A 24,685-nucleotide genomic window follows, 5' to 3' on the forward strand; every position below is an offset into this window, starting at 1 on the left:
TATTTGATAATGAAACGAGTTATTATAATACCTGTATAATAATGAAACATTTTTCAACCTTCCAATAATAAAATTCACGCTATGGAGGTAGTCAATAAGGTATTGGTTTGGTATTTGTAAAAAGTATTATACCTCATTGAGGTATTAAGCAGGTATTGAAAAATGTTTCTTCAATACCTGCTTAATACCTCAATGAGGTATAATAATCAATTAATACTAAGTTTTGGTATGAATACCAAAAAATAGTATGCTCGGATTATTGCTCAGTTATTTTCTCCTGGTCGGGTATTATCCATTATGCCAATCGTTTAACGTTTTACATTTCTTTTAAAAAAATGTATAGAAATTGCTCAAACTTTCCAAATTTTTCCGAGGCCCGGAGGGCCGTGTCTTATATACCAATCGACTCAGCTCGACGATTCGGGACAATATCTGTGTGTGTCTGTGTTTGTATGCAACGGACAAACTCTCATTCGTGTTTCTCAGTAATTGCTGAACCGATCTTATCCACACCAATTTTAAATGAACGACCTATCACCCCGACAGAACGCTATTAATTTGTTTTTGATTATGATGTTCAGTTTCCAAGATATGAATATTTGAAGGCGCAAAAATCGCGTTCTTTGTAGTTTTTTGAAATTTGCTGCCGAAATTGACGACATTAGTAGACAATTTATATATTTTTTGAAAGTTTATACGAATACCTTTCGAACGAAAGATTTTTATCATTTCCCATGGACAGAAATAAGACTAAAAACATTCAATGTATTATTAGCGCCAAAACGGATAATTTTAAGTGTATAGTATCTTCGTAGAATTTAAAGCATATAATATGCCCTTTCTTTTGGTATTGTGATTTTAGTGATTAATATCCCTAAAAGTGAGATATTTTCATAAATTTTCTTGGAAGTGACTGTATTAAAATAATACCACAGTTAGCTTTCATACACGAAGGAAGCCACACGCGTTTTTTCTTCGAAGGCCGGCATCTTTATTAATTAATTGCGGTTGCTCCGCTGCGCGTTTGCCTCATCTCCTAGGTGTTTCTAGCGAGATGAGCTCGTTAAAGCGTCGCGAAAATACATTTAGAATCGATTTTTCGATTCTACCAAAAAAACCTAACTATGACGAAATCCATCAATTTATCGGACATGACTTGAAACTCACCAAGGAAAAAGTGGTGAGAGTTCAGATCAGTCACAACCTCAGCAGTGTATTTGTGAGATGCACTGACCTTGCAACAGCCCAAGAGATTGTGCAAAATCATGACAACAAGCACGAGATTGAGTTCTCGGGGAAAAAATATAAAGTGAGAATTCAGATGGAGGACGGCGCTGTTGAAATTCGAGTTCATGATCTATCAGAACTTATAACTGATGACCAAGTTAAGACCCACATGAGTCGATACGGAGAGGTGTTGAGCATACGTGAATTGGTATGGACAGATAAATACTTTTTCTCTGGTACTTCTTCTGGAATACGTCAGATCAAAATGATCTTAAAAGAACCTATTAAATCGTTCATCACCATTGATGGGGAAGGGGCATACGTCTCATACCCTGGACAAAAACAAACGTGTCGCCACTGTGGCGAGTATATCCATAACGGCATTCCATGTACCCAAAATAAAAAGCTGCTTGTACAAAAAGCGAGCGTTAATGAACGACTTGGTACTGTGAAAACGTCCAACAAACAAACCTACGCTGGTGCGGTCAAACAGGATGCTCCACTACGTTTCGTCGTCACCAACCCTCAGAAGGACTCAGCTGCCGGAGTTGGATGGGCCAGCACAACGAACGAGACGGAAGCCACGCAGACTCTCATTGCTTCCTCTCAATCAACACCATCAAACGTTTTTAGCCCGTTGACACAACCATCCCTGGCAGTTTCACCTCCAATAGTGGATCCTCAACACAACGATGATCAACCGATGATAATCCAAGATGACAACGATGCACACAACTTCATAACTCCGAAGCAACCATCTCAGTTGCACAAACATCATGAAAGAGACGACGGAATAATTAGCGATAGCTCCACCACATCATCAGGCAGCAGTACGAGACGCCGTCGAGATCATCTTAAAAAAGCAAAACTTGATAGACCGCAAATATCCACCCTACCTTCTCCCTACGTGCTCCGATCGACAGATCAAAATGCTCACTAATGGACAGTTTCAGTTACACTATAGCTACAATTAATATCAACACCATCACCAACGAAAACAAAATAAACGCGCTAAGAAATTTTATTCGGACACAAGATCTCGACATAGTGTTTATGCAAGAGGTCGCAGATGACCAATTATCAATACCCGGATACAACCTAATCACAAATGTGGATCTCAGTAGGAGAGGTACAGCGATTGCACTGAAGTCCCACATCCGATTCTCTCACATCGAAAAGAGTCTTGATTCAAGACTGATTGCTCTTCGGGTACACGATAGTGTTACTGTGTGTAACATATATGCACCATCTGGGAACCAGAATCGCTCGCAGAGAGAAAATTTCCTAAACAGCACCATTGCTTACTACCTTCGAAATCAAACAGATTTCACAATACTGAGTGGTGACTTTAATTCCGTCATCAACGCAAAGGACGCAACTGGAGGAGGCAATTTCAGCGCTGCGCTCAACAATACTATAAGACAACTTCGCTTCTGTGACGCATGGGAAGCGCTTCATGGGAACCGCGTTGAGTACACTTGTGTAACCCACAACTCGGCATCAAGAATTGATCGTGTGTATGTTAGTGATAACCTTCGAAACCAGCTGCGATCCTCATATGTACATGCATGCTCATTTACCAATCATATGGCTGTAACTGTGAGGTTGTGTCTGCCAAATATGGGACGTGATCATGGAAGAGGTTTCTGGTCACTACGCCCCAATGTCTTGACAGACGAAAATATTGACGAATTTCAAACTAAATGGACGTACTGGACTAGACAGCGTCGCAACTACACCTCGTGGATGCAATGGTGGATACACTATACAAAACCGAAAATAAGAAAATTCTTCCGCTGGAAATCAAAAGAAATCTACACCGAATTCAACCGCCAGCATCAGCAACTATATTGCGAATTACGAACAGCCTATAATCAATATCTGCAAAACTCTCGGATGCTGCCTGAGATCAACCGAATAAAGAGCAAAATGCTTCTGCTGCAGAGAAAATTTACACAACTGTTCTACAGGATAAACGAAACACATGTCGCTGGTGAGCCGATTTCTACATTTCAACTAGGAGAGCGCAGAAGAAAACAAACTATCATCGACCGAATCGAAGACAACTCCGGTAACACATTGGAGCGAGCGGAAGAAGTTCAAGAGCACATCGTAAACTATTTCAGTGAACTATACTCTGAGACAACACATGAAGACGACCGATCATTCGATTGTGATAGGGTGGTCCCTGTTGATAGTCGATTAAATAATTCATGCATGGATGAAATAACAACGGCAGACATTTACACGGCAATAAAGACAAGTGCTTCAAGGAAATCTCCAGGCTCCGATGGAATACCCAAAGAACTGTACGTACGTTGCTTTGATATTATGCATAGAGAGCTGAACCTGTTACTGAATGAAGCACTTCGGGGTGATTTTCCTGCGGAATTCGTCTCTGGAGTAATAGTTCTAGTCAAAAAAAGGAACAGTGGCAATTCGATCAATGCTTATCGTCCAATTTCACTATTAAATTATGACTACAAACTATTAGCGAGAATAATAAAAAGTCGATTAGAAGCAATAATAAGTGAACATCGGGTGCTGAATAATATACAAAAGTGCTCAAACGGAAAAAACAACATATTCCAGGCAACATTAGCCCTCAAAGATAATATCGCAAAACTTCGGATGAAACGTAGAACTGGCAAGTTAATCTCATTTGATTTAGATCACGCCTTTGACAGAGTCGATCGACGTTTTATGTTTCGTACGATGGACTCCCTTGGCTTCCACCCTGAACTAATTAGACTGCTCTCAAAAATGGGCGAGCTATCATCATCACAGTTACTCCTGAACGGCCACCTCTCACGATCCTTCCCCATTAAAAGATCGGTGAGACAGGGAGATCCTCTCGCGATGCACCTTTTCTCTCTTTTTCTCCATCCTCTCATAACAAAAATTGGAGAGGTCTGCAACGGCCCGGATGATCTAGTGGTAGCGTATGCGGATGACATCACTTTGATATCTACGAGCAGAGAAAAAATGGAGAGAGTGAAAACGCTCTTTCAACATTTCGAGATATGTGCTGGTGCCAAACTTAACCTACATAAAACTAAAGCAATCGATGTGGGTGCATGTGAAGTCGCCAACAGAATTGTACTATCGTGGGTACAATCAGCTGAGAATGTGAAAGTGCTTGGAGTATATTACACCAACTCCATTCGTCGTATGGTCAACATAAACTGGGATCCGCTAATCGGAAAACTAGCGCAAATACTGTGGTTACATAAAATGAGAAATTTAACGCTGCATCAAAAAATAGTTCTTCTCAATACCTATATTACATCAAAAATATGGTATTTAGCATCAATAATTCCGACATATAAGGTACATATAGCCAAAATAACATCGCTAATGGGTAGCTTCCTATGGTATGGAAACACAACGAAAGTACCGATTCAGCAACTAGCCCTGCCAATAGAAAAAGGAGGATTAAAATTGCAACTTCCTATCTTCAAATGCAAAGCACTCCTCGTTAGTAGACACCTGCGAGAAATAAACTCAATGCCGTTCTATGCGCAATTCACAGAAACTATGCTAAATCCTCCAAATCTTCGCAGTGTACCGTCTTGCTGCCCATGTCTGAAGGACATTTGCCAAGAAATTGCGTATATGCCACAAATACTCGTTAATGACCCCAGTGCACACATGACGAATAAATACTTTTCATCAAACATAACACTACCGAAGGTGATGGGGGAAAACCCGCTAATAAACTGGAGAATGATATGGCGAAACATATACTCAAGGAACCTGAACTCATCAGAACGAAGCTGGTACTACTTACTGGTAAATCGAAAAGTAACTCATGCGCAACTTTTATATAGAATGAACATCATCACCTCACCGGCCTGTGAGTATTGTAATGATCCCATGGAAGACCTACAACACAAGTTTTCTACGTGCCGTCGAGTGGGAAATTCGTGGCAACTGCTACAAAGAACTGTTTCTTCGCTAATGAACAACAACACGCAATTATCCTTCGAAAACCTACTGCAGCCGTCGCTAGAGGGACTCAGACCAGATGTTAAATTTAAAATAATGAAACTGTTTATAAATTATACTAGATTTATTAATTCATCATCTAATGATATTGACACTTCTGCTTTAGAATTCTATTTAGAAAATGAAATGTAAATCAAATATCTAAGAAACTTTTACAATACACTGACTAAAATAAAAAAAAAAAAAAAAAAAAAAAATACCTCAATGAGGTATAATAATCAATTAATACTAAGTTTTGGTATGAATACCAAAAAATAGTATGCTCGGATTATTGCTCAGTTATTTTCTCCTGGTCGGGTATTATCCATTATGCCAATCGTTTAACGTTTTACATTTCTTTTAAAAAAAATGTATAGAAATTGCTCAAACTTTCCAAATTTTTCCGAGGCCCGGAGGGCCGTGTCTTATATACCAATCGACTCAGCTCGACGATTCGGGACAATATCTGTGTGTGTCTGTGTTTGTATGCAACGGACAAACTCTCATTCGTGTTTCTCAGTAATTGCTGAACCGATCTTATCCACACCAATTTTAAATGAACGACCTATCACCCCGACAGAACGCTATTAATTTGTTTTTGATTATGATGTTCAGTTTCCAAGATATGAATATTTGAAGGCGCAAAAATCGCGTTCTTTGTAGTTTTTTGAAATTTGCTGCCGAAATTGACGACATTAGTAGACAATTTATATATTTTTTGAAAGTTTATACGAATACCTTTCGAACGAAAGATTTTTATCATTTCCCATAGACAGAAATAAGACTAAAAACATTCAATGTATTATTAGCGCCAAAACGGATAATTTTAAGTGTATAGTATCTTCGTAGAATTTAAAGCATATAATATGCCCTTTCTTTTGGTATTGTGATTTTAGTGATTAATATCCCTAAAAGTGAGATATTTTCATAAATTTTCTTGGAAGTGACTGTATTAAAATAATGCCTTTAGAAAATTTGTAGCTCTTACTTTTGCGAATAACTTTACTGAAGACATCAAATACATATTTTTTGATGTTTATGTTTATGTTTATTACCTTCACCAACAAGCCCCTTGGCCCCAATGGTGGTTGCTGAAACTAATTACATTTTAAAATTGACAACATTTTCGCTTTTATAGCATTCCGCGTCCGGTTGAAGTCAAACGCCGTCGCCACACTGTTAAAAATTCGTTGGAGTCCGGTTACAGCGCTCTGGCAACCATAGTTGGTTCTCCTGAACGGAACTCGCAGAAGGGAGTTATTACGTAGAGCTCGAACGCGGACTTGAAGATCCAGACGTCCGAGGATTGGCAGAGAGTAAGTCCGAGACGAACAGGGCTCGAGAGCAGTCCCTCCGAATGCTGAGTGTATCGAGGTGTATAAGCTGGCAACGGTTTTCATAGCTCGGCAGCTGAAATCTGTTTCGCCATGGGAGATGACGAAGGGCGAAGCGTATGAACCTGCGTTGGACAGCCTCGATTCTGTCAATCCCGTTCTGGTAGTACGGATTCCAGACAGCTGAACAATATTCTAACGTTGAGCGGACCAACGCGCAGTAAAGCGATTTAAGACAATATATGTCCCTGAAGTTTTTCGCTATTCGGAAGATGAACCCAAGCTGTCGTGATGCCTTATCCACGATGTATGACGTATGTGGTTTGAATGTTAATGCCGAATCCATGATGACTCCGAGATCTTTGATGTGAGAGTGTCTTGGAATGCTCGAGCCGAAGAAATGGTAGTTAAACTGAGTCGGTTGGCGCTTCCGCGTGAACGTAACGATTGAGCATTTGCTCGGGTTTAAAACCATTCTGTTTTGATCACACCACGTGCTAAAGCTGTCCAGATCCCTCTGAAGAAGCTCGGCATCGGTTTTATCCCGTATTTGTTGAAAAATTTTCATGTCGTCGGCGAAAGAAAGGCGGGGTCCTTGTAATGTGAAATTGACGTCATTAAAGTAGAGGAGGAATATTACTGGACCGAGATGGCTTCCTTGTGGTATGCCGGATGTAGCGAAGAATGGTGCAGATAGACAGTCCTTAATGCTGATTTGGAGTTGCCTTCCATCGAGGTAGGAACGAAACCAGCACAGAAGTTGTCCATGAATGCCGAGTTTGTCCAGCTTCGCTATTGCGATATCATGGTTGATTTTGTCGAAGGCCGCAGATAGATCCATATAAATAGCATCGGTTTGCAATCCGTCAGCGAATCCATCCATTACATATGTTGTGAACGAGAGCAGGTTTGTCGTTGTCGATCGTTTAGGCATGAAACCGTGTTGGTCATCTGCAATGTAGTGTTTGCAGTGAAAGAAAATAGGATCTAACACAACCAGCTCGAACAGTTTTGATACAGCACTTAAACACGAGATTATCCGATAATTGTCAATGTTCGATTTGTTTCCTTTTTTATGAACTGGAAACATGCGCGCTGCTTTCCAGCAGGAAGGGAATGTACCAGTAGTGAGTGATAGCTCGAAGACTCGCCGAAGTGGTTCAAGAAGCCCGATGATGCACTTTTTGACAAAAATCGAGGGAACACCATCTGGACCTGGGGAACAAGATGCTTTCAGTTTGGCATTTGCTGCAAGAATGGCAGCATTATCGACACAAATTCGGTTGATGGTTCGTCCTAGAGAAGGAGTTAAATTAGCGGCGGCAGCGACTTGTTGTGGTGGCAAGCGCTCGTTGGAAAAAACGCTTGAAAATTTGTCGGAGAACAGTTGGCAAATTTCCTTAGTGTCGGTGCCTAAAACTCCATTAAACGACATACAAGATGGCAAACCGGATTCCTTTCGCTGCTCGTTAACATACTTCCAGAACGACTTGGGCTTGGATTTCAGTTGACGCTCGACGTTTCGCTGGTGTCTAAAAAAGGCGCGTCTTCTTTGTTGTTTGTATTCGTGGTTGAGTTGAAAGTAGTGATTTCGTAATGCAAGTGTCTTATGCTTCGAGAATTTTTTAAATGCAGCTCGTTTGGCAGATTTTAAACGTCTTAGGACGGTTGATTGCCAGGGAGGGTGTTCATCGGTACTAATTGTTCGTTTTGGTACATGGCGGTCGATAAGGTAGTTAAGAATACTAGAAAACGTCATCGCTGCTTCGTTCGCGTCGTCATTGTTAATATTTTCGTCCCAGTTTATATCCAACAGCGTGCTAACGATGCTGTCGTAGTCAGCGTTTTTAAAATCGTAGACGATAGAGCTTGAGACGTCTTCAAAATTCACTCCTAAGTTACCAGCGAATACAAGATGTAGTGGGGGATGATGACGCACCTGCTTGACTAAAGGAGTCGGTGCAGTGCAGCAGTACGGAGCGCAGTCCCGGGCACTTACAAAGCAGAGGTCCAATGTACGTCCATTCTCGTTGGTGACATTATTAATTTGCCGAAGAGTTGCGCTGCTGTAGTTGTCCAAAATACAACTGGCATTGTTAATAAGCGCAGATTTTTCGATATCCAATCGTAGAAAACCATTACTTGCTTGGCACCACGTCAAGCCAGGTAAGTTGAAGTCGCCCAGTATAACGATATCATCAGACGGGGCGGCGATCGAGGCGATAAAAGAAACGGAGGAAAGATGTACATCGATCAGGCTGGAATCACGAATTCTGTCAGGTGGAAAATACACAACACACAGGAACAGATTGCGATCGGCAAGTTTCACTGATATCCACACTTGCTCGGAGCTCGCCCACCGGTCATCGTTGATCACTCGGGCTTTTATACCACGCCGAACGGCGATAAGCACACCACCGCCTGATGTCTTGTGGCTGTTGAGGGCATTGCGGTCACAGCGGTAGACATCGAATGTTGAACCAAAGACCTGGCGAGACAGAGTACGGTTGTCGAGCCACGTCTCGGTCAAGGCGATAACGTCGTAACAGCAACCCGTGGTCGCGAGCAAATAGCTGTCCGTTGATGAATTTAGGCCACCAACATTCTGGTAGTAAACCTCGATGTTGTTGGAGGACGGATCAGGTACAGCAGTGAACGAAGCCATGTTGCCGTGTAGGAAGATCCTTTCGTCGATCTCACGAACAGTATCGGAACGGTTCACGGTCGCCTGGTCGACTGTGGTGAGGGATTCGAGGCATCCCGAATCAACTGCGTCGCGCCCCAAAATACGACTATCGTCGTCGTCGAGAGAAATGTTTGGCATCTGATAACAAGATGTCGGAGCAAAAGGCAAAAAACTGGAAGCGAAGAATACATCAGCACTTGAAGTGTTCGGAACAGATGTATACTTGCCATTTGCGGCAGGTTGGAAGACCCTTTCACCCATCCCACACACAGGACCGGGACGACTGATGATCGCTGGCTGCAAGTGCTCAACTGTGGCGGGGGGATCGAGGGCTTCCATAGTGCCAACTGCGGTGCGTCCCAGTATGCGTTGGAACCCGATGGCGGAATGCGGAGAGCAGGAACGGGGTGGTAGCAGCTTGCGGCGAGATTCGTACGATGAGCTAGAAGCGTGAATCGGTTCAACCGTTGTATCGTTACAATTTTTATTATACTTGCCGAGAAAGGCGGCTTGGAAGACCCTTTCCCCACCCACACATACAGGACCGGGACGACTGATGAATGCTGGTGGCAAGGGCTCGACTGTAGCGGGGGGATCGAGGGCTTCCATAGTACCAACTGCGTTGCATCCCAGTATGCGATCGGCATCGATACTCCTTCACAAGGGCGGTGTGGCTTGGTATAGTGGCATGGCCAATCGTTGCGGAGTCCTCTGCAGGACCATTGATGGGCCGGGTTGCATTAGAGAGGTACATGCTTCTTCTGGAGGCGGTGGAAAATCAGTCGGCGGACTCCAAATGTTCTGGGTACGGTTGTCTTCAAATTCCCTGAACAGTATGCCTTGCGGCCATGTGTCAGGATTAAGAGCTGCATCACGGTACTTTGGGTGAACTCCCATTTTGAAGGATATGAAGTTCAAAGTACTGACGTCTATGCCTTTTTTAACAAGCGGAATAACCTTTATCTCCTCGTTACAATTTAGTCCTTCTTTAGACATTTTTTCGACAGTCTCTTTGCTAACGCTAGGATGAAAGCGCGAAAGATACATCCAGAGCAACGGCGCGGGAGGTGGAACCGTAAAAATGTTGCTATTATCGACTAGCTTTCGACTACCAACAAGAATATTGCTCGGATCAGGGCCATCCTCGCGACGACGTTTCTGAGGTGGTCGAGAGGTACCGGAGTTTGGTCGGACTGGAGTAGCTGTTGAAACCTTTCTAGCCAGGCGCGAAATTTGCTGGTTATTTTTGGATAACTCGGCCTTTAGCTCAGCACAGACGTCATCCGTTTTCCCAGCGATAGCAGCGATAGCACATCCAAGTGAAGAAACGGTGTCGCGAAAGCGAGCAAACTTCATCAGCTTGACACATTCATTGCACATCCAAAATAAGTTTGGGTTTTCCGCAAGTTTTTTCAAAAACGGCTTGTTAAGTTGTTTCCCACATTGCATATGAACCACATTTTTGCAAAAACCCATGCATTCAATAAAGTCGTCATCCGATTTGACGGTTTTCGCGCAGTGATCACATGCACTTGCCATAATGCGTGCCGATCTGAGAATGCGAACAATCAAATATAGATGGCGCTGCGGTCGGTGGAAAGTTTGGTGGTTAAGTCACAGAAGTTCACTCAATTACGTTCTTCGCTGATTTTTTCGCAACACAAAAGCAAACAGGAGACACTTTCACACTGCACAATAACAATGTTAAAAACAAAATACTGAGTCGATTAACACGACAAACAACGATAAAAACTTCACAAATCTCGTCAAAAAGTAAAAATAGTTGGAGCGATTTATGTAAAAACTAATCGGTAGGAATACACTGAACCAAAAAAAGCGAATACTTTAAAAGTTATGGCTTGTTGTTTGTGGATTACTCTTTGTCGCCTATTTATTGGTCAATATAGTAATAATCCATTTAAATGAGCCAAATATTATTTCGATAAAACGAATTTCGTATTTCATTTTTCCATCTACAACCGCTAGAATAACCACCGAACAATTCCAAGTTGTCTAGATGGAACTTGATCACTTATCGGTGCAAAAATTATAATTTGCGCGAACCTTCTGCCTTATAACCATCGGATCGATCTGAAACATATCTCGAAAAATGAAAAGCGAAATGAATAACTCCAAGCAGCGGTGCAGCCAAGAGGATGCTTTGGGGTTTAACCAAGGGGTTATTTTATCGACTTCTTCCAAAATTCGGCGAACCTATTCCCATTCATGCAACAGGTTATGTTAAAAGGGTATACTAAATTAATTGGTATATTTAAGGGTTTATATGTTGCAGATAGAGAAAATTCATAAATTTTCAGCTTTTCCTACACAATATTACAAAAGCTTCTTAAACAACTGTTTCTAATAAGATTATGTCAATTATAAAGTATTTGAAATTTTTTATTAGAAATGACGGAAGGTTATCGAAAGGTTTCGTGAAAAAGGAAATTCCAGTAATGATAATGATTTTCCCTAACGGGTTTCGAGAGTTTTTTATTTGTTCTTTGGCATTAGGATTAGGGATAATAATTCAGATCAAAGATACTACTAGGAATTCATTTTTAGAAAAAGTCGATATCGAAGTAAAGTTTGAACTATGCACGCATGTACTTCAGAGGTAGCGAGATATCAAGAGCTGAAATTTCAGTGCTTAGTTCTCAGCCGCGTTGGAAATTTGAGTAAACGCTTTTGAGAGTAGGAACTTCAAATCCATTCAAAAAATCGTCTTCGAATTTTTTACTCAGCATAACATATATAACTTTAGGAAAATTCAGTTTTCCCTACACAATGCATTGATTATAGAATTTAGATATGTTATTAATGGAGCATTAGCAATAGCAATTCTCTGAGTCCTGCCACTATCCTATGTAGTATGTGTTATCAAAAACATCGCGAAGCATCATGTTCTAAATGTTCTCAATCGTTATAATACCCGAAGAAAGCGATAAAAGTTATAAGAAATGTATGATCACACTGTTAGGTGGATTAAAAGCTTTTTTATACCTAACGTAAGTAATACTTACGTTACTTACTAAGTATGGCTAACGTTCTTATGGCTAACGTCCTTATGCCGAACGACCTTATTCCTAACATCGTGCACCTGTTCGCGACATACACCTCCATGACTATTTTCCGTAATGGCAAGATGCCAAATCCTGCCAAAACAGAACGGAACAATTGTGTTGCTTGAGGAAAGGCAATTGATGTTTTTCTTCTGCACATACATTTCCTGTTTGATGGTATCGGGGGCGATGTAAATGTCGCTCTTCAAGCTACTGAAACAGATGGTCTGCCAAACGAGATATTTCTTTACGAAACAGCATAGTGTGTTTGAAAATCGTTGACACCTTTCCTCTTTTAGTCGACGTATAATATTCCTGTCTAGGAAGCTGTTTTTAAAGTCTGCCTTGACGTAGGTTTCGTCGTTCACTAATAATCACCTAGATGCACTAATTATATTCACCGTCCCCAGTATAATTGTGGCATGCTTTATGTAAATAATTCAATGCACATTATTATTTTCAACCGTAAGAGCTCAAATATTGTTAATTACTATCTTTCGTGGAAACCATTTATTCATTTCAACGATTTCAATCAGTGGCGTAGTAGCGGGGGGGAGGTTAGATCCATCGTCGGGGACTAGACCGAGTAGTTCGCGAACAAGTCGGAAGCTCAATGAGAAAGTGGTACTAAATGGCACAAGGGAACTGAAGGGCTCAGTAAATTTCTAATTCTAGACCCACAGCTAGCTTTCCTACTACCATACAGAAATTGCCATGTTGTGTGGATGGACGAAAACTGGTAGTGTGTCGAGAATGGGTGCTGTAACCCTACTGAAGGAACTAGTTGGATAGGAGTGTGTGTGCACATAAAAAAGTAGTGCTGTAAGGTAATACCGGGGAGGAATCAGGTTCCGTGCAAGATTATTAGCTTGTATTAGCGAGTCGGGTGACTACCCAAACATGTTGGTTTTTGTACATATTTTTCCTGCTCAGCTTGTATTTGAACATTTTTTCATATATGTACAAAAAATATTCATAACCCCCCCTCAAATTTTCTTACCACGCCACTGATTTCAATGACGTCACAGAAAACTGACATTCGCGGAGTAGCAAACTGAGCCGTGATCAGCAGCTTCATGCACAGCTTCCGCAACCTCTCTCTGGCCGACTTGTTTTGCTTATCGTCAAGATTTGGAGTCACCACTTCCTTATGAATCAACAGTCCGTTTCATTTCTTAGCTCGATGCACGGTTTGGTTTATTTATTTATATATTTATTTACAATTAATATCGACAGACACAGTGTAGTCCTACTGAATTTCTCAATATATTTAAAGAATCGGATTGTATTCTGCAAAGTGGAATATGAAAGCCAAACTAGGATAATACTCTATTGAAAGCCCGCTGCAAACCAATGACGGCACCGTTAAGTGGGGGGGGGGGGGTCTAGGGTGGATGTTCATATTCATCGCACTGAGAAACTCCGGGCAGTCAATTCGATCGTGCAAAATAACCGGAATCGTTATAGCACAGGATCGATCCCGCCGCACTTCAATGTATCGAGTCCGATAAGCAAACCACGACTTTCGTAACTTGGCAGCTGGTGAGGGTTGTTCTAAGTCAATCGATGGAAGACAAACCGATCTGTACGAACGGATGTAACTGATTTGATTTGCTTACAGTAAAACAAGTGTATTACTCAGAGTCACCAAAAATACAGAATAATCTGTATTTATACAAAAAAAATTAGCCATTTTTGGAATCTGTAGGTGCAGGTTTACTGATTTATGCGTGTGTAAAAATATTTTTGAGAAATGATGCAACAAAAATATTGCGAGAAATACTATTTTCAGTTTCAGTGAAACTTCTCCGCTCCCTCAACATAGCCCAACACTAATCGATAGCTTAGATAGGGGAGAGAGGGTAACAATGAAACACATTTTTTCTACAATTTAATTTTGATGATAATACTTGTTATTTGTGTAACCAAAAGTGATACATAGTGCCACTCTGTTGTTAACTAATACATATATTTTTTCCAGCTGGTAAAATTCACGGGAAATAACATTTTTTGGATAATAAACAGTCGGTGGTAAAATGTATCAGTGTGCCCCATGGGTAGGAACTATGAAACACGATGTCGTCTATAAGGAAATATTCTACTTATAAATTTTATTCTTTTGTTTTGACGAAGAATGATCCTAACGCTTTGAATTTAAGTTATATTGAGGCGAAAATCGTTTGTTTACGAAAGAATTCACTATAACACTATAACATTGAACCACCATATATGCATATCAGCTGCAATCCTGAAATAAGAGACAATTTCTACAAAACTTGCCCAAATTTACTAATTTTGCACTATATGAGTAGTATTTACCGTTGAAAATCAGAACCCATTCACATTTTGAGACAGACCACAAAAACAAAAAATAATCACTGTTCCCCATACTCCTTCGTTCCACAGTTACCCAATGGGTCTATTCATGAAAATTGTGAAATTACACAGAACCATGAGAAGTTACCAAAAAACTTTGTTCGCGGCATATGTTGAGCATAAAATTTGCTATAAATAGCAATAGACTAAACATTTATTCAATGAATGGTAACTCATAAAGATGGAATAATGTTTTTCATTGCAAATTTACTCTGGCTATCACAAAACAAACAAATATCCATTAAAAGAGATACAGTTATCAGATCTCTTCCAAAATATAGCAACACGTGTAAAGAATTAGAAATCGTGAAATATGAGAGAATGAGACGATTCTGATCATGCGTTATGATTTTATTGCGAATGTTTCATAGTTCCTGCTGATCCACTGTTACCCTCTCTCCCCTAATCATCTTCCACAGTTAATCCAGCAAAAGAATAGATGATCAATTGGTTCGATACAAATATCGATACCAATTTTCGGTTGGTTTTTCAGAATAAAAATACAGATTCGCTTTGGACAACCCTACCAGAAAGTTCACTCGACTCTATTATTTTTGTATAAGTTTTATAAATATTAGAGCGAACTACTCTGTCTCGGGTTCGAAAACGAAATCATCATTAATTCAATCAAAAATTATATTTTGCTTGTTCAATTATGACAACGAACTGGAGTTATTCCACACTTCAACAATAAACATTGTATTTAATGTACACAAAGTGAATGGTTTTTTTTTTGCTTAATGTTTCGCCCGTGTGCGCTTTTGGGATATTAGGTATTAAGATTGCTTACCACCAAACAGATTGTTGTAGTAATTTTCGCTAATTGAAAAACGATAATTAATTTTATTTTCATCACACATCCATTATCTTTAAAATGATTCGATGGGCATAGGAGCTGAAAGAAGCGTGTAAGGTATGTTTGAAATTCGTACGTGTGCCAAACAATGATTTTTAATACCTTTCCTTTTTCTCCCTTCAAATCCATCTTAGTCCTTTGAAAAGACACTCGTGCAAAATATGTTCTATGGACTCTCGCCGTCGCTCGACTCAGCACTGAAGTCAATCCCCCGATGGAGGTTGGTCCAGGCCGCACTACCTCATGTCATGCACTGTGCCGGAGCACTCATGCATAATCGGTACTAGTTGAATACATGGTAATATTACATTTGGCGTAGCTAATGCGTGACTCTGTGATATTTGCAGCGTGAGGGATTTGCAGGCGCTAGGAGCCGCGGAAACTAAAATTCTATACACACTGCATTGGATTTTACTATTTGCCGCAGAGGAGTGTGCTGACGATGAATTGGAAGCCAACAAAGAGATCAAAAAGCAACAGAATTATTTGTTTTCTATTCCAACTATTTCGGTAACAATTAAGAAAGAGTGTTGATTTTTTTGTGTAACAGGCACACCTTTTCAGCTTTTCGTTTATTTATTCGCTCCTATCGCTCACATGCTAAAAGAGTCAGACTTTCAAAACATTCGTCTCGAAAATGGTCTAAAAATGTGGCAGGGAATGTGGGAATATCGTGCACCAAATGCACCATGCTTCATTGCACCAGTGAAACCAAAGGCACGGAACTTCTTGAACTCAGTGAGCACAACCCCCTCAGTGGAGGTTTTTTCTCCAAGTAAATACCATTATTAAATTACTATAAGAACTACATAAAAACACGATTTATACTTCCAGAAAAACCAGAAAGCATGCATCATGCGGCGATCGATTCACCACCCAGCATCTCCTTCTCTGAAACACCAAAGCACGACGATGAAATGTCCTACGTTTCCTCACCAAAGGATTCCGTTTTCCCGGAGACTATTCCCGAAGAAGCATCCAGCGTTGAAGAAGAACGCGTTGTGATATTCCAACTTCCCATGGGAGGCACTTCAACAGATCCATCCTTTTACACTGCTGATGCCAGCCTATTACACCAGTCCACCAGCCTGAGAGGAGGCAAACACCCTGCTCAAGCAATACGACCCGAGAAAATAGCGACCAAGTTCGACTTTGACCGAATAGATTCGTTCAGTGTGGGTATTCTGTCATTCTTGTTTCTAAATGTAAATGCATAGCTTATAGCGTTTTCGTTTTTACCTGGTGCTACACCGGTGTAGTGCAAAAAAGAGATAAACTGATTACACCCAAGTTTGAATGAGTGTAGCACCGACTACACCCGTGTAGTGCATAGTCAAAAACAAAAATGCCATTAGATAACGCACTCACTTGTAGTCAGATATTCGCAATATCGTCACTGTTGTGCTAAATTATGACAAGCACCATTTAGCACGCTTCATTGAAAACGATTTTTAAGGTTGGAGAATGAATATCTTATTAATGAATAATATATTATATTAGAAACATTTCGAAGAAAACAATGGACCATTTTATCTTTTCTGAGGTTCTCTCACGTTTGAGGCGAAGATCGGTTGACTATGTTTAGAGTTTTTACTTAAAATGTAAATAAATATATACCCAAGTAACAATTGAGGTTTTATGGTAGTTTTATAACCACCGATAAAACTTAGATTGATAGCATGGGTATGGTATGCTACAATTGTGCACAGAAGATTTCATATAAAAATGGTGATTTTGGAACTCAATATTTTCTTTCTACCTTTATTCTGAAAAAACATCGAATAGAAGGTGGTTTCATTAACAATTTAGATGCAATGTTATTGTTGACAGAAGACAAGAACAATTCTATGGTAAATTATGAAAATCTCAAGTAAATTCAACCATTTGTAAAACACAAGTCAACTTCAGGAATAGACAAAACTATAAGCTTTGTAGGTTCTGCTAGTTACCTTTGATTATAGAATTGTTGCCTATTTTTAGCAGCCCTAAGATAGCACAACTCGTTGAAGTGGGAATTTGGCACTTGTCAGAAATGTGTTTTGCATAATTCGAAAACTCTGACAACACTGTGATTTTAAAATCCAGCAACATGGCATATCTAGCTCAGTTTACCCAAACAAATTGCGCTTGACATAAAGTAGCACGACAGTGACAATGTGTGCTGTAATTAGTGGTACGTGTGAACTGTTCTGAATTCTAACTTTCCAGAGAGGAGACGACTCCAAGCCGAAAACAAGCTCCTCGACCGAAAGGGAGTCTCTGGAAACGGATCCCAAATCCCCTCAGTGTGCCAAAGGCGACGTCGCAGCTGCAACATTCCTCGATGTTGCAGTGTTGCGTTGCCTGTTCATTTCGCACTGGCAGGAAGACGGAGTCTATTGGAGCTTACATTACTTGAATAACAGGTGATGTGTTTTTTAAATGGATTCGTACACTACTTAATTTTAACCTGTTATTAAAGATTGCGAGATATTAGTGAAGAAACATCGATACCGCCTTCACAACCAAGACGACGTTCAAATTCTTTACCGATCCCACAAATAGAAATTTCCCTGTATCAAGGGCCAACCAGCAGCAACCGAGATAGCCCCAGTATCGGCTCCATCAACAAAGACTATATTGAGATTCCAGAGCCGCCAATTAGCGCAATTCTCATCGATTCGCCCTACCATGCCCCGAAATCGCCCAGTGACGAACAAAGCACTCCAACGGCCGAACGGAAAGGTAGTGAGAAAAAACGCCGTGTAAAAATGGCTGATTTGAGGACATTAATAGAAACACGTATCCTGTCAAAGTCCGACCGTGGTTTAGAAAAAATCGGGCTTGATGTGAGTGGAAATGGAAAACGTCTACAGCACTTGGTAAATATCGTGTAACGGGTCAAAGGTAACGAATATTTTAATGTAATATAACCCCAATAGGAGTGCCATCGCAGCTTAGACACTGGAGAGCGCCATCTGTCCAGATCAGCTTCAATGATATCACGAACACCGTCAACTAATCTTGTCAAAGGGAAAAGCATGCCGAGCCTTAGGTAATATTTCACCATTAGCATCTAGTCACTCTGACATGTGTTTATAGGGTGGAGAGCCTACGTTGATCCTATCAGAGAGTGCTGCACTATTTCGTTTATTACTCCCTCTGCAAACGATGGAATGCAAATATATTGGTATCAATCGCTTTGCTCTTTGAGCCAAAATGTTGAACAATAATAGAAGTTCTCTCTCTCTCTCTCTCTCTCTCTCTCTCTCTCTCTCTAACAACTTGCTTCAAATGGCAGATAATAAAACTAGGTGTAAAGTGGGCTCAACACCCTATTTGTTAAACTATACACTTAACTCTAATTTCAATATTATCTCAACAATATCTATAAAAATCTTTTCTAAATAATACAAATATCCCAGCTGTCTTCTAGATAGCGGGTAAGTCTGTGAAATTTTGCTTTAACATAACCCTCATCTCCATATCATACACTTCCACGGCCCAAAAATGAGAAATTACCCAAGTACTCGAAACATGGTACTATAAAAACATACAACTTGTTGAAACAAACAAGTTGGGTGCGACCAAACAGGATCTACCTTAAAAATCAATACCGGTGTAGTACCCAGAAAGTAGGTACAAACGACTAAGCATTTATTAGATAGAAACGACTAAATCGTATCATTGCCTACTCAGAATCGATTTGTAACTATTTAATGCAAGTTAAAAGAAATGTGCACTTTTTGACTTACGAATGAGATGCCCTTAAAGGCTGTAACTTGCTTCAAAAGGCAGAAAGACGATGTGTTACGCGATTTTGTTTTAAGCATGAACAAAGAGTGGTACGAAAATCGAAAAAGAAAAAAGCTGTGTTTTTTCCATACAGTTTGCTAAAACTTCATGAAAATCAACCAGCCAACATATTCAGAGTATGGCTGCAGTAGTCTTGGTTTATTTTCATGAAGATTCAGCAAACGGTATAGAAAAAAATGCTTTCTTCGTTGTCGATTTGCATAACATTCTCTTCGACCTTAAGGAAATGAAAAGGTATAGCTAGCAAAGACATAGACTCAAAATGGCGGACTTAAGGGTCATTTAGTCAATAGTCAGTTTTAAACACGATTTTAGGTTCATGTAGAAGAGAATTCAAATCTGAAGCGAACAAACCTTGTTTTGCTTCGATCGGTCAATAACGTGATTTTCTTCTCGAATCTTAAAAGTGAACCAGTGAGGGGCACCACGTTTGATATGCGCTCGAATCTTCTGTTTGGCGCTTTTGTGCGTTGTTATATAATTTAAAAAAAATGAATTCAATTCAGATCATGTTGTGGAATTTTCTTTGATAGTTTATCTACCGATGTAAACAATAAAAACCTGTTTTAATCCAGCTAGCGGTGCAATTGTGCCTTTCTCAATCATGAACACGAGAATGTTTGCGTTGTTTATATTCATTAAAAGCTTTCAAATGCATATATTATATTTTATTATTATACATAATATGGCAAATATACAAGAAAAGGAATCATTATTCGAGTTCTAAAATTTTGCAAAAGAAAAAACAGCCACGGTATGTCCCAAAAAGTCGATTTTTATAAAAAAAATGTTCGTGATAACATAAAATTTCAACGTTTCGTGCATTTTAAAGATGTTTAGCATCAAAAATACGAATTCAATTTCTGAAATTTCATGGGGTCCCCCTTTGAAAAAAAAATGAGTTCCGGCTTATATGGGAATTTTACATGTGATCGGACGATTCAGTCTATATTTCCGGAACCCTATAAGCGATCCGTGCGAAATTTTATAGACATCTGTAGGGATAATATAGCTATCATTTGGGACTAAGTTTGTGAAAATCGGCTTAACCATTTCCGAGAAACTGATATGAGTTTGCTAGTTTTGAAAGATGGCCGCTTTTCCCGGGCACTTCCGGAACCGTCTATGGTGGTCAATGTAGTCAGCGAAAGTTTGTTTGGCCGTCGGTGACCTAGAACTGCAAATTTAAGTTGTTTGAGAGACATTTTAGCGAAATTTTTACCTTTTTGCCTTTCTCATATAGAAAGGTTATGCAATCACTCTGAAAAACGTCAACCTAATCCCGGCTCGGAGGGCCGGGTGTCATATCCCATTCGACTCAGTTCGTCGAGATCGGAAAAAGTCTGTATGTGTGTGTGTATGTATGTATGTGTGTGTGTATGTGTGTGTGTATGTGTGTGTGTATGTATGTGCGTATGTGTCAAATAATGTCACTCATTTTTCTCAGAGATGGCTGGACCGATTTGCCCAAACTTAGTCTCAAATTTATTTATTTATTGTCGTCAAACAAGAGTAGACCGTTTTGTTACAACGATAAAATATAGTATACACTTAAAACATAAAATACTAATAACTAAACTAAACACTATCTGGTTTACATAGCACTACTTTAGGATGTTCTTTATAAGCGAATAGAATTGAAATATTTTTTTAATTTGCTTTTTGTCATTGTTAAGTCAATAGCTTCGCAGTGCTCGTTGTAAGTTGCCATCATCTGATTTAATGGTCCAAACTTGGCATAATTTGTACGATAATTGTTTGTTATAAATGTATTTCGGATTCGTAACTGCCGGGAAGGTATATAAAAATTAAGTTTAGATAGAAGTTCGACTGAATCAATACGACACGAAATTATATCGTTTAGAAATGAAACCATTGCATATTCTCGGCGCTCTTTTAGTGTTTGGATGTTAATGAGCATACAGCGAGCTTTATAAGATGGGAGAGGAAATCGTGTCCAACCTATTTTGCGAAGTGCAAACAATAAAAATTGCCTTTGTACTGATTCTATTCTTTCTTCATGTGTGATTGAGAAAGGTGACCAAACTATGCTACAATATTCCAGTATTGACCTTACATACGAGATGTATAATGTTTTAATTGTATATGGATCATTAAAATTGTAACTAAAACGCTTTATAAATCCAAGCATGTTATTTGCTCTATTGATGATTGTGTTGTAATGGTCAATGAATGTTAATTTTGAATCTAGAATGACTCCCAAATCTTTAACTCTTTCGCACTTTTGTACCACTTGATTTCCTAGAGTGATTGAAATGTCAGGTGTATTTCGTTTCCTACTAAAAGTTATTGCATTACATTTTTTTACGTTTAGTTGCAGAAGGCTTTTGTTACACCAGAGGTAAAACATATGTATTTCTTCCTGTAATATCTTTATGTCTTGTTCGTTCCTAATTTCTAAAAAGAGCTTCATGTCGTCGGCATAGATAAGAACTTTTATGTTTTTGAGAATGTATGATATGTCGTTTACGAATAAAATGAACAAAAGAGGGCCTAGATGGGAGCCTTGAGGAACTCCTGATGTGACTTGAATGGGATTCGATTTCTTCCCTTTAAATCTAACTATTTGTTGACGGTTAGTTAAATATGATTCGAGCCATTTGAGAAGACCTGATTCAATTCCTAATTTTTTCAGTTTGAATAATAGCAAGGGTATGTCGATACGATCAAATGCCTTGCTAAAGTCCGTGTAAAGAGCTTCAGTGTAGTTTCCATTCTCCATTGCAATCAATGAGTAGTTAACGAATTCTAGTAAATTTGTATTAGTTGAACGTCCCTTGAAGAACCCATGCTGCATGTTAGTAATTCTGTTTTTGATTTGATTGAATAGTTTTTCGTTAACGATTGCTTCAAAGAGTTTAGGCATACATGACATAATGGCAATTCCACGGTAGTTACATATGTCAGATTTTTTGCCACTTTTAAAAATGGGTACCAGGTACGAGCTTTTCCATAAATTGGGGAAAATGCCAGATTCAAGCGACATGTTAAAGAGCCAAAACAGAGGAGCTGTGAGTTCCAACGCTAAGTTCTTCATAAATACGGGTGGAATCCCGTCAGGTCCAGAACCTTTGGAGGCATCTAGTTTGTTTAGAGCCTCCATAATATCTTGCACACTGACATGATTGACGCCAATGTCTGTGGTGAATTCTGGGAAGAAACCGAAATATTCGCGATCACGATCTTCTTCAGAAAATGTGGTATAGATGTCTTGAAAGAAGGTTGCGAAAAGATTGCAGATTTGTTCCGCGTTGACACCGACATTTTCTTTAAGTTTCATTTTTGAAGGGAAGTTTTCCGATTTTAAATTATTTTTAACATGATTAAAGAAATTTTTTGGGCAAGATTTTATTTGAAGTTCGGTTTTTGAGTTATACTCTTCAAATGCTATTTTAATGGATAGGTTTAGTTGATCGCAAATGTCCAAATAGTTAAATAAGTTCCTTTCATTTCTGATTTTTTTATACTTTTTGTGGGCCTTTTGTTTACGATTTTTTAAATTTTTAATTTGCTCGTTATACCAAACTGGATATTTTGTGTTGCCTTGTCGCCTAATTTTTTTCAGTGGTACTTGTTCAACTATTATATCAAACAATTTTGTGTAAAAGACGTCTACTGAATTTTCGATACTTGTTTCATTTCTAAACAACGTTTGCCAATCTATACTGCTTAGTCTTTGTTTTATGTTGTCAAAATTTGCCAATTGAAATTGAAAGGCCTCTTCGTACTCGCAGTCATCGGGTCTTTTGTTATCATGTACAAATACAGAAAACTCTATTGCTGTATGAAACGCTTCATTTTTCCATACTGGAGTTAATGATTCGGTGACACAGAAGTCTTCAAGAATGTTTGTGAATAATAAATCTAAATAACAGTTTTGCTGATTTCTAACATGATTAATTTGGTTAAGTCCTAAACTTGCAGTTTTGTCAAATATGGCCTGCAGAGTTTCGTTATCCCCAACGACTGGAAGTAGAATGCTTTCATTTTCAGTGTCTGGAAAGAAGTCAATGCTTCGTTGATTGAAGTCACCATAAATATGAACTTTTACCTCTGGGGGGAGCTTGGTTATAATGTCTTCGGCAATAAGAAAAAACTTTTCAAATGTATCTTTGCGGGCATTATTTGGGGGGAAGTACACAGAGGCAAATATATGTGTTTCACCTGCCAGATGGGTTTTAACCCACACATGCTCAAATTCTTTAAATTTCCTTGTAGTAATGATTTCTGCATTAAATTTTGATGTAATTGCTATTAAAACTCCCCCTCCTGACTTCTTTTCAGACATATGCATGTCTCGGTCAGCTCTAAACACATTGTAGCTGTTCCCGAAAACTTCTTCACTTCTAACACTTTCGTCCCAACTAGTTTCTGTAGCCAAAATAATTGTATAGGAGCTACTTAAAATATTCTTGTGAATTTCATTCATTTTCGATGCACTTTTCATTCTATTAAAATTTTGGCAGTAAATTAAAATTTCTACTGACGACTCTACTTGAGGAATCGAGATTACCTCTTTTTGTTGTCGTTCAAATGGCGTCGAATCTTGGCAAATTGCGGTGTCCTCGTCATTTCCTTCTTCTAGGGAATGCGTCAATGTCGTCGAAAACACGAATGTTGAGAATGGCACGCCTTACACAAAACTGTTGACGAGCGCTCCGATGTTGGGTGCATTTGCATCGTCGACCGTGGTAAATCATCCACTGGATAGGGATTCAATGTCGGTCCTCTTTGAAACTGAATTGTTGGCCTATAGTTCGTGGGGGGTCCTGAGAAATGATCTTTTGCAGCCGCAAGAAGCACTCTATCCGGTGGCAGGAAACTATTGTTGTAGTGACTACTCGTATGGTTTTTGTTATAGTACTATTATAGGTATTACTCGTATGGTTACTATTAACTGGCTGTCGTGAGTGGCGCGCTGCTTGCTCTTGATCAGGTCGAGGAAAATTTGTGGTGCTTTTGTTTTTTTCATTAACGTTATTATTATTATTTCGCCTCGATCTTTTTTTACGTCTTCTAGCCTTTTCGGCCTGTTTTTGCTGGTTCAGGTTTCTTAATTTGCGTGCATCGTAATCGCTCCAGTCTGCTTTCCATACTTTCCTTGTACCCAAAAAGCGCCAACCTGAGTTATCGATATTTTTGTCGTTATTTAATTCGGCTTCCAAACTGGGGCATGAATCAAGCGATGATGTAGCGTTTTGACTTGCCGTTATGTTTGATGAAAGCGCCTTAAGTTCGTCGAGGATATCAATAGTTAGCGCAGAATTTGTGAAGTTTTGACTGGTGGATATGTTCGCTGACAGAGACTTAAGCTCGTCAAGAATATCAATCCCCAGCGTCG

The 24,685-nt window shown here is 39.4% G+C and overlaps 1 protein-coding gene across 4 annotated transcripts in view; it reads left to right on the forward strand.

Annotated features, from left to right (window-relative positions):
• LOC131677873 (protein unc-80 homolog) overlaps nt 1-24,685 on the forward strand; it is an 82,554-nt gene that overhangs the window by 17,217 nt on the left and 40,652 nt on the right. For 2 of the 4 annotated variants that reach the window (XM_058957958.1, XM_058957959.1), the window contains exons 4-12: nt 15,565-15,585; nt 15,663-15,808; nt 15,876-16,038; nt 16,093-16,303; nt 16,363-16,703; nt 17,737-17,933; nt 17,990-18,389; nt 18,450-18,562; nt 18,933-18,950. In XM_058957958.1, the coding sequence (XP_058813941.1) occupies nt 15,565-15,585; nt 15,663-15,808; nt 15,876-16,038; nt 16,093-16,303; nt 16,363-16,703; nt 17,737-17,933; nt 17,990-18,389; nt 18,450-18,562; nt 18,933-18,950 (1,610 nt within the window). The remainder of the gene's footprint in view (nt 1-15,564; nt 15,586-15,662; nt 15,809-15,875; nt 16,039-16,092; nt 16,304-16,362; nt 16,704-17,736; nt 17,934-17,989; nt 18,390-18,449; nt 18,563-18,932; nt 18,951-24,685) is intronic. The other 2 variants (XM_058957960.1, XM_058957961.1) reach the window with 1 other exon arrangement.

Source organism: Topomyia yanbarensis, chromosome 1 (assembly GCF_030247195.1).
Source record: "Topomyia yanbarensis strain Yona2022 chromosome 1, ASM3024719v1, whole genome shotgun sequence".
Classification (NCBI taxonomy): Eukaryota; Metazoa; Arthropoda; class Insecta; order Diptera; family Culicidae; genus Topomyia; species Topomyia yanbarensis.